At 40.4% G+C, this 10,406-nt stretch overlaps 1 protein-coding gene across 1 annotated transcript in view; it reads left to right on the top strand.

Moving 5' to 3' along the window:
* TECPR1 (tectonin beta-propeller repeat containing 1) overlaps window positions 1-10,265 on the top strand; it is a 21,443-nt gene extending 11,178 nt beyond the window's left edge. The window contains exons 12-24 of the mRNA XM_008633490.2: window positions 46-195; window positions 835-992; window positions 1,637-1,764; window positions 1,872-1,974; window positions 2,625-2,721; window positions 3,098-3,177; window positions 3,478-3,534; window positions 5,005-5,179; window positions 6,102-6,237; window positions 6,530-6,622; window positions 7,270-7,376; window positions 7,835-7,954; window positions 8,636-10,265. Of these exons, the coding sequence (XP_008631712.1) occupies window positions 46-195; window positions 835-992; window positions 1,637-1,764; window positions 1,872-1,974; window positions 2,625-2,721; window positions 3,098-3,177; window positions 3,478-3,534; window positions 5,005-5,179; window positions 6,102-6,237; window positions 6,530-6,622; window positions 7,270-7,376; window positions 7,835-7,954; window positions 8,636-8,833 (1,602 nt within the window). The 3' untranslated portion in view covers window positions 8,834-10,265. The remainder of the gene's footprint in view (window positions 1-45; window positions 196-834; window positions 993-1,636; window positions 1,765-1,871; window positions 1,975-2,624; window positions 2,722-3,097; window positions 3,178-3,477; window positions 3,535-5,004; window positions 5,180-6,101; window positions 6,238-6,529; window positions 6,623-7,269; window positions 7,377-7,834; window positions 7,955-8,635) is intronic.
* Window positions 10,266-10,406: the final 141 nt, after the last annotated feature.

Here is a 10,406-nt window from a genome sequence, read left to right on the forward strand (position 1 = left end):
TGGAAGGTTTGCCTTAAGTCACAGGTTTTTTTTCTCTTGTCTTAGTACATCCACGTGTTCCTCAATGAAGTGACCATTATAGTTGAGGTGCTGAATGAAGCCAAGCACTCCTTTGCACTGTACACACCTGAGAGGACGAAGCAGCGATGGCCAATCCGCCTGGCAGCTGCAACGGAGCAAGAAATGCATGACTGGGTAATTCTGGGCATCTCTCATTTCAAGCTGGCAGTATCTGCAATAAAACATAGAAGCCAGTCTCTGAAATCTCAGCATTACATTTAAACTCTTGAGGCCACTCATCTGTTTTTTAAGTTTAGGTATTTAAACCATCTGATCAAACTTACTTAGAGGCACCTGAGGCTTCTTATCTCCTCTGAAGTCTGCCTGCTTTCTGGTGCTGCAGTTATCCACAGCAACACACATGTTGCTTTTCATTCTCTTCCCATCTCTGGATATAGATTAGGGTGGGAATGAGTTAGGAGTTGAATTAAGTTATTGTGTTCTTCTGCATGGGTAGAAGAACCATTCTGTGTTGTCACTGTTGCAGAGTCTTTTGTACAGGCAGACAGGCATAGACACACTGGAGCAGGAGCAAACCTGAGAGATGCTTCATCCTGATCAGCTCCTGCAAACCACAGCGGTTCCAGTGGTTGTGTAATAATTTCTGAACCACTGAATTCTAGTGGGAATTTTTTTTGAGAAAAGGCTGCAAATTCACTTTGCTGATTTGCAAGAACATGCAGAGGTAAATTTTTGTTTTACAGTACTGAGCATCTCTATGGAAATTTTTGTTCTCGCTGTAAATAGAAGCTTTTTTTGCTTCTTGTTTTGTAGCTGTCTTTGCTGAACATGTCTTGCTGTGAAAGCAGACGGATTCAAGGCCCTCCTTCTCACCATGCCATTTGGTCAGTTACTTGTAAAGGAGACATCTTTGTTAGTGAGCCAAGTCCTGAGCTGGAGGCCGGACCCCAGCTGATGCCGTGTGATCAAATGTAAGAGGCTTCTGAAGCTGTTCTTTCTGCATGGGATGCCATCCAGCAAAGAATGTCCTTCCTGTCAGTTCAGTGGCTTTGATGGGCTGTTGGAGTGTGTAGTGCACTGCAGATGTCTCTCAGTGACAGGGTTAATGAGTGCCTTCCTATTCATGACTGCATGTGAAGAAATTCACCTAATCGTATTTTAATTCTTAGATTCTGGAGATATCCTTGTGATTTCAAAAGCCTTTCTCACTGAGATCCCATTTTTTGTAATTGCATTTTTAATGTCATAAGAGATAGCCTAGACTAAAAGTAAATCTAATCTCTGTAATTGGAATATAATTTGAGCTTTCAGTTTTATCTGAAATTCGCAGTCCTCCATAGACACTGCAGTCCAGAAGCAGTTTCTCGACAGTTTTTATGACAACTGTGGCAATATGGTACTGCAAACCCCTCAAGCAGAATAACACCATCTGCTTTTTGGTAGCTGTTCAGAGGGAAATGCTTTCAGCTGGTATCTGCCTTCACTTACAGGTTGCACAGTGGTTGGACGAGTGAGCAAAGAAAGTTGCCTGTCCTGAAGATTGTTGGGTTGTTGGTGGGGAAAGCACACATTCCTGAAGGATGTGGTGTTGAATAAAATGTCCTTTTCCTGGCAGGTTCTGGCGTCAGGTGGGAGGCCACCTTTGGCTGATAGAGTGCAACAGCCGGGGCGTGGTGTGGGGCATCGGCTACGACCACACAGCCTGGGTGTACACCGGGGGATACGGAGGTGGCTTCATCCAAGGTACAGCTTCAGAGTGAGAAATACAATAATCAGTGGCTATTGGAATTGAAAATGTAATGTCTTTAAGCTTTAGCTTTTCTCTAATCCACCTGATTTATTCCTCACAGGACTGGCCAGTAGTGCTGATAACATTTATACACAGTCAGATGTGAAATGTGTTTACATCTATGAGAACCAACGGTGGAACCCGGTCACTGGATACAGCAGCAGGTTATTTACTCAATTTATTGTATTCATTTACTTTAATAAATGAAACAAGGCCTTTTTTCTAGCTTTTTGGAAGAGTTATTCCAGTTACTTCAACATTCATAGTTAACCTGTGATGGAAGGAGCAGTGTTTCTCAATTTTCTAATTTGTAATTTCTTTTCAAAATGTCCTTATGGCAAAACATTACAGATTTGTGCTTTGTGATTGCACAAAGTGTGCCTACTTGCAGTATCTTTCACTATTAAGGCCAGACAGAAAAGTTATTAGGATCTATATATTCATATACACATTGTGCTAAATACACTGGGTTCTTGAATAGTATATTTGAACAAAAGTACTGAAAAATCCATATCCACATAAATGGGATTCACATTCCAGTTTTAAATGGTAGTGAGGAATATCGTTCTTGTTCTACAGAGAACAATTTACATGGTCCTCAGGTCTGGTATAACTGGAAGCAATAGTACAGATTCTTTCCCACTATGCTCATCACTCACTATTTCTAAATAGAGATTTCTGAATAGAGATTAATGATGGCAGTGTTCTGTGTGTGAAAGTAGGAAGTGCTACAAATAGGCTTTTCTTCCCTCGCCCTTTAAACTCCCTGTTGTAAATGACCTTGCATTCCTTGTGCACTGTTCCACCACCACAGAGGTCTGCCCACAGACAGATACATGTGGAGTGATGCCTCTGGCCTGCAGGAATGTACAAAGACCAACACCAAGCCTCCTTCTCCGCAGTGGTCTTGGGTAAGTTTTGTCTTACAAATTCTTTTACAAAGAAGTCCAGGCTTAGCAAGTAGGATACAACACTTGAGTTCAAGGGGCCCAGATTTTCTTCTGGGATTTGTTGTAACATTTAACCTTGTTTTTCCCATTCATAACCAGTAGTAATCTTCCAGTCAAAAGAATGTTAAGCATTGAGTGAGGTTTTTTGTTTAACATGACTTAGATCCTTTTCTCTTCAGCTGAATTAAAAAGCTTTGGGAACCTCTGTATGTATTCCAAGTATTAGAAGGTTTTTAGCAAGTCTTTGCTCTCCAAAAGCTGGAGGCAAGTAGAAGCAGAGGTGTTTATCATACATTAGGTGTTGATTGTTATTCCCAGTGTCCCCATTTACCCACAGGTCTCAGATTGGTACATCGACTTCAGCCCGGCGGGCGGCACGGACCGGGAGGGCTGGCAGTACGCAGCTGACTTCCCAGCGTAAGGAAACTCCTCTTCTACCAAATCCCAGGCTCCACTCCTCATTCCTTCTCACTTCTGTTTGGACATTAACTGCCCTTTGACAGGGACACAACACTGCCTCATTTCCCCCCTTTTGTGGGCATGCTGATGTTTGCAGGGAGGGAGGGCAGCGAGGTGAACTTGGCAAACTGTCACTTCAGGAATTTTAAAGTCAGCAGGGGTGCCTGGTGGGCAGATGGAGGCAGTGCTCTCAGGCTGGCACTGACACTAGAGATGCTCTGACATCCTCATGAACACTGTTTAAATCTGTTTTGGTAGGTCCTACCATGGCCACAAGACAATGAAAGACTTTGTCCGACGGAGGCGCTGGGCAAGGTGAGGAACCTCAATATAAATAAGTTTTGAACTTGAATGCTAATTGCTCACTAAAAGGCTACTTCAGTTATGAGATGAAGAGTCTTGTCACCCAATCAACAAAAGAAAAAGTAAAGAAACCTGCAATAAATAACCCATCTCCAGTAGAGAAACTGATGATCTTTAGCATTATGGCTTTGACTGTAAGCCTTTATGGGTGGTTACCCTATTGGATTTTGTGGGATCTGTAGATAAAAGTCAGATGGTTCTTCTCTATATCTGATTTTCCTTATGGTAAATGATTAAGGAATAGTAGACACTGGCTATATCAGTACATATGAGGTCACTTGTAACAACAAGTTAATAGGCCTTTTATATTAATAGTTTTAATTTATGAATTCCACATACTTGGTGCTAGGCCACAGATAATGCAACCCCATTTCCATCAGAGGAAATGTCCAGGTGGAACCTGGAAAACAGCAAACTGCCACTATATTCTATAAGCTGGGGAAGTCTGTGCCTTCCCTGTTTTTCCAACTTTTCTGTCCTTTCTATACTAGAGCATTTAACAGCTGTCCTAATTAATTGCTGTGAACTTTCATACTGCTGGGTTTGGTATTGATGCTACAAAGTATTTTGCCCCTTGTACAAAAAGCTTCGAAGTGAGGTTCTGAAGCATCAAAAGTGTTGTTCCAGGATATGCAGCAAAACAAACCCAGTAAATCAAAATGGTGACTTGAAATAAGCAACTTGAGAAATACCCTCTACTCTAAACACTTCCTCTTGTTTTAAGTATCAGTTGAAAATTGAAAACAAATAGGGAACTGCTCAGGGCTGGATCTGGTTTTTCAGAACTGGAAAATGGAGGAATGTCCTGATGTTTTTAGGACATTCTTCATACACAAAATATTGTGGTGATGATAGAGCCTAACATAATTTCCCCAATAGACAGCACTACTTTGTTTCAGTTTCCACAGAAAAAGTACACAAATTCCCAGCAAGACTTAGCAAATCTTTCATTTAGAGCTGCCTTACCTCTGCCTACCTCAAGATGCTACATAACCTTTTTAACAGGCCCCACCAAAAAAGAATTGTAAAATTATTCCCTCAAGCAAGACAGAGGAAAGAATGAACTGGGTGTGGAGTTCTCTCTGCAATTTACTGCCCTGCTGTTGCCCAGTGAGTCTGAGAGAGCTATGGAGCAGTGTAGCACCAGTTGCAGACTTCTTGGGTAGTCTTGGTTTTATACAGTAGCTTTAAAAAAAACAAACAACAGAAGCTTTGAGGAATCTGTATTAGTTGAAACTTCAAAATCTGATGCAAAACATGAGTGATTGTTAAAAACCTCTTTCAGATTAAAAATACTAATATTTAATGAAAAGTATGCCTAGTGAAAAGACTTTAGGACTGGAAGTCAACAACAGACTGGGAAACAAATTCAGTCATAGAAAGTATGTACTTCTGACAGGCTTGGGTTTTTTTCTGCCTCAGAAAATGTAAGATAGTCACCAACGGGCCATGGCTGGAAGTGCCTCCTGTTACCCTGTGGGACATCTCCATAATTCCCAGTTCAGATGCAGATGATGAAGAAGCAGTAGCACTGTGGGCAATCAGTGACAAAGGAGACGTGCTCTGCAGGCTTGGAGTGACACAGCAAAATCCAGCTGTAAGGCTCCCTGTTTGTTTTTACTGCTTATTGAGGTATTTAATGTAATACACAAGTACATACAATCACACAGGGCCCTCTCTCAAAGCACCTTGTTATTTTTCATCCCTTTGTGTCCCAGATTTGGAAGTCCCTGTCCATCAGCTGCAGCACAGTTTGCTGCCCACGTTCCTTATAATAGCATTTCCCTTGCATAATCTACCTGAGCTTGTGCCACATCACCTGCAGGAGCCTCTCTCAGCTCCTGGCCATCTTCTCATGAAGCATTTTACTTCCACTTTCTGCACTGGCAGCTTAGTTCCTCTTTTTTGGTTTGTTTTTTGAAATTGTTGATAATAGGTGTATCCCATTTAAAGGAATTGCCAAGGAATAGACCCTGTGAAGCATGGTCCCAGTCTAGTGCCTGTTGATACCAGTGGGATAAAAAAACAGGAAAAACATCTAAGAAAATACTGTAGTATTGAATTTGGAGAAAAACTACAAGAAGTTGAAAAATATTTAAGAATTTTTTTTCATCCTGATCTGTAAGGCACTGCAGCAGTAAGAATTGGAATCTGTCCGGAATCTGAAATCCCATATCAGCTGATTTTTGTGAGACTTGTTCTGTGTAATAAAAAACAAGGGATTTTTAAAAAATAGAAGGCCCTAGTCTAGCTGTTCAGAGACATGTAGATATCCAAAATCCAGTGACTTTAATAGAAAAGGTCCTTCATTGTCCAACTTAGCTATTTTCAAAGAGTTGTTTATCCAAATATCTTTGAGGATCAGCAACCTTGTTTCTGTTCAGTTGTAAAGTATGTAAGATTTATTCTTCAGCATATTTTTCACTATGTTGTTTTTTTCTCATTTGGTAATAATCAACAATATTTTGTCATAGAATTTTTAACTATTGCTTCACAATTCATCTCCCATGATTTGTTAGGGAACATCCTGGCTGCACGTGGGAACAGACCAGCCCTTCATTTCCATCTCCATTGGGGCATTTTACCAAGTGTGGGCTATTGCTAGAGATGGTTCTGCCTTCTACCGGGGTTCGGTGTCTCCAAACAAACCTGCAGGTAAGAACCTGCACTTTATCTTTTGCTCTGTTCCACTGCCATGTCTGAAAAAGTCCAACCTGTTTCACAGAGTCCTTTCCCATAGCTGTGCAAAACAGTGCATACAAATAATACAATAATGAGAGCAGGTAATTTGCTCTTCACCTGCATAAGTTAAATTGTAAAAAACGAGTTGTTAAAAATATATGAAGTGTGAGGTCATTCACAGCTTTCTTGCTTATATTTCAACTGCAAGCATTTCCATGCCTAATTCTATTTTCTCAATGCTTAACTCAAGATTTCTGACCTTTAGGTGACTGTTGGTACCATATCCCTTCACCTCAAAAACAGAAGTTAAAGCAAGTCTCAGTAGGACGAACATCTGTGTTTGTCTTGGATAAAAATGGTAAGGATTTAAAAAACTATTAGGCAGTGCTACAAAAAGTACATCAGTCTACACCAGACTGATTTAAAAAGGAGAGGCTAAGTTAGAACTGGACAGATGATTACTGGTGCTCCAAAGGGAGTAATATTTCCTATTGAAGGATTTGGAGTAGCGGTGCACTTAGGTACTGCTTTGGAAGGCCTGGGTTTTGTTATATCTGATAGTGCCCTGGCTAACAACAATCCAGCAGCTGTGCTCTGTGGGGGGGAAGACACTGATGAATGTCAGAGAATTGCATGGCAGGGTTTTGTCTGGAATCCTGCTCCAAAACAGATAAATCATGAAGCACCTTTTGTACAAGAAACAAGCCTTTAACACCAGATTCAGAAACCTTCATCCCATTTGCTTTTGTTTTCTAGTGAATAGTTCCTTATATGAACATTTTTCCCCAAGAAGTTTTACAAAACAGAGTATTTGCTGGTTTTTATAAACAGTAATTACAGAAATACAAATTCCAAAGTGAGAACTTAATTTTGTCCACCTCTGTAACACATTAGCCAAAACAGCATTTCCCCAGAACACAGAAAGAATAAATTCCTGATTTATGTTGTTTACAGCACTGCAGACAAACAGCCATACTGGGCTGTAACCAGCACTTTGTTTTACAGGCAATCTTTGGTACCGCCAGGGCATCACACCCAGCTACCCTCAAGGATCTACCTGGGATCATGTTTCAAATAATATCCGAAAAATGTCTGTAGGGCCCCTGGACCAGGTGTGTACTGAGTTTCCTTGTATCTCATTAGTTTATTAAAAATTATGTAGAACATACCTTAGTAATTAAATGTTCTTCAGCCTTAGTTTTGTTTAACTTTATTCCACAAAGTGTTGGTCTAAATGCTGGAATCTGATAGCAAGACAAAAAACCATACCAATGAAATAGTGATACAGCCAGGCCCTCTGCTGTAAAAAGCCTCATTATTTTTCCATTTTTTTTAAACAAAGCTATGTATTTTAAGAAGGCTTTTATATATTTAATCTCTTTCCTGCCAAGTCTTACCAGGCAATGTTTTAATTATAACACTGCTCTATAGTTTGTTTGGGTGTCTCGCTGCCTAAATTAGAGAATTTTCAGCCTATTGAAGACCAAGACTGCTTTTTGAGAGGGATTAGACAGAGATTTCACATCTGGGAAGAGCAGCACATTTTATTGCCTCTCTCTGCTTCCTCGAGGTGTGGGTGATAGCTGACAAAGTGCAGGGCAGCCACAGTCTGAGCTGTGGCACCGTCTGCCACCGGACTGGTGTCCAGCCAATGGAACCTAAAGGCCTCTCATGGGATTATGGTATTGGGGTAAGTGCTGGGGGCACAGAACTGCCTGGAAGTTGTACATCCCAATGTCCATGGGCTCACAGAGAAAGGGAAGTGCCATCCTTCCCAGCGTTGGAAAGCTGGGATATACCTGCAGGAAACTGACATTTGCCTTCAGGTTTATGTTCCTTTTTGAAGTTACTATAACGGGCTGTGCAAGCGTTGCTGGGAAGTTGTTTATTTGCATTTGGTAAGTATTCATTTTAAATACGTAATTTAAAAGTTACAATGGAAAAACTAGCAGAGTAAGAGCCATTTGAAAAGAAAGTGGATTCCTTCCTGGTCTGCTCATGATTATTCCTCACTGTTGTACACTGTATTATTCTCAATGTTTTGAGAAAGGCTTTTTTAAGGTTTTGCCACCTTTTAAGCTGGTGGAACATCTGCAGTGGCTCTGTTATGAATGCTTGACTCTACTAATCTTAATTCCCTGTGATAAGAAATAATTCTCAAGTTTACCACCTCTGTAACTCCCTGTCAGGGAGGTCTGTTGTATTTTGTTTCATTTTACAGGGAGCCTTTTTTCTGATTCATCCCAGAGCAGGATAACTTTCCTCATGAACAAATAGTATAAACTAGCAGTGCACATAAAGCATCACATCAGATAACAGCACTGACAGGGTGATGTTTCTTCTTTTGAATTTCTGTATCACTTTTTCACAGGGTGGGTGGGAGCACATTACAGTCAGAGGAAATGCAACAGAAGCATCTCGGGTTGCTGTGCCTGACACCGCCGAAGAAAACCCGGCAGTATCGAAGGAGGGAGAAGATGAGGAGAATAAAGGGAAAACAGAACACTCTAAGACCCTTCTGATGGTCAGTGAAAGTCAAGAATTGGACAGAAATTCTGTTAACTGTTAAATTGTTGCCATCTACATGTTGCTATCAAGTAATTTAAAAGAAACAAAATGTCTCCTGCTTGAAGAGAAAAATGTGACCTTTCTGTGCTACTAATATGTTTGACTTAACTGGACTTTGCAATGGGGTATTTTAAGTACTGAATCCTTCTAATGCATCTTGTGTAAAATGTGACTTGATAGAGTTCATAGTTTTGTCAAAGCAGGCGAGGTTTTTAACCACAATGTATTTCTGACCCTTTATCATAGCTGCTACACACCATACAAATGTGAATATGTGCAGATGATCACTACATTTACTTCTTTTTTTTAATGTTCCCTACATCTCTCTTGTATTGACACATCTTGCACACTGTCCTTGAGCACAAATGAAGATGTTGTTTTGATTTGAATGAATTGCAGGCAAACACAACTGGTCCTGTTTGTACAGGGCCTTACCCATGCATGGAGCTCTGCTCACGGGAGGGCTCCGTGTGTAAGGACGGACTCGGGTCAGGCTGATCTTGCTCCCATCAGCAAAATCCAATTCTGTACAACTCTGCTTAGGCTGCAGTTACCAGGAAGGGCCAATTTTTGCTCTCTTTGCTCACAGTGAGCAATGTGTTAATCAGGCAGAAGAACCTCTCTCTGCTTTCAGGGAGCCACTGGAGAGAGCCCAGTCCCGGTCAGTTGGGCTCAGCGAGGTCTCGCTGTAAACTGTCAGTGCAAGAGCTGGGAAATCATGTTCTGTCCTCAGCTTAACTGGAACTGGGATAATTGAGGTACACAGATGCCTACCTAATGAGGCTGGAAGGCACCAGACTCTGGAGGCTACGTTCCACATCATTGCAAATTATGCTTTCATACTGTAAAAGTCAAGGGAAGGTTTAAACTCTGAGTTTACAGTGGTAGGAATGCAAAATAACTTCACTGATGTCAGTGGAGTTTGCCAGTGTACACTGATGGCAGTTCAGAATGAAGCTTTGCTCTTCATTTTTAGTAAGTGATTTATTCATCCCTTTTTCCAACATGAAACCACTTTCTATTCTCAAAATAAGCTTTTTTTCCTGACTTATTTATCATAATTGGACAGTTTACATTCATTTTCCTCTCTGTGTGTGACTGTATATGGAGCTATTTTTATATGATGAGCAGTTTGGTGTGGTCTCAGTACTGTATTTGTAGAAGTAAAACTTAATGTTTGCACGTATTTAAGGAATATATTTGGTATTTAATGCCAAGGAAAGCACTGTTTCCACGTACAAATGTGAATGAAGATTGAAGATGCTTTACTGTTAAAAAAAGAACCTGTTGATCTTTCCAGTATGTGATTAGAGATTTCTGGTTTATACATACATTGTGGGAGAACCATAAATAATGTGTTGCATTAATTACCATAATAGGTTTTGCATAAATTGCACAGTATCTTGTCCAAATAAATAACTTTATTACATGTATTTTTAGAGAATTATTAGGATTGTATTTTTCTCTGCATTGTATCAAGAAGATTTTTCCTTTTAATAGTCAGTGTTTACATCTCCAACAACCAACCTGATTGCATACAATAAGCTTTATAATGTACCTTTGCATTTTTCCCT

This window comes from Corvus brachyrhynchos, unplaced genomic scaffold, assembly GCF_000691975.1.
Source record: "Corvus brachyrhynchos isolate BGI_N302 unplaced genomic scaffold, ASM69197v1 scaffold5, whole genome shotgun sequence".
NCBI classification, from domain to species: domain Eukaryota; kingdom Metazoa; phylum Chordata; class Aves; order Passeriformes; family Corvidae; genus Corvus; species Corvus brachyrhynchos.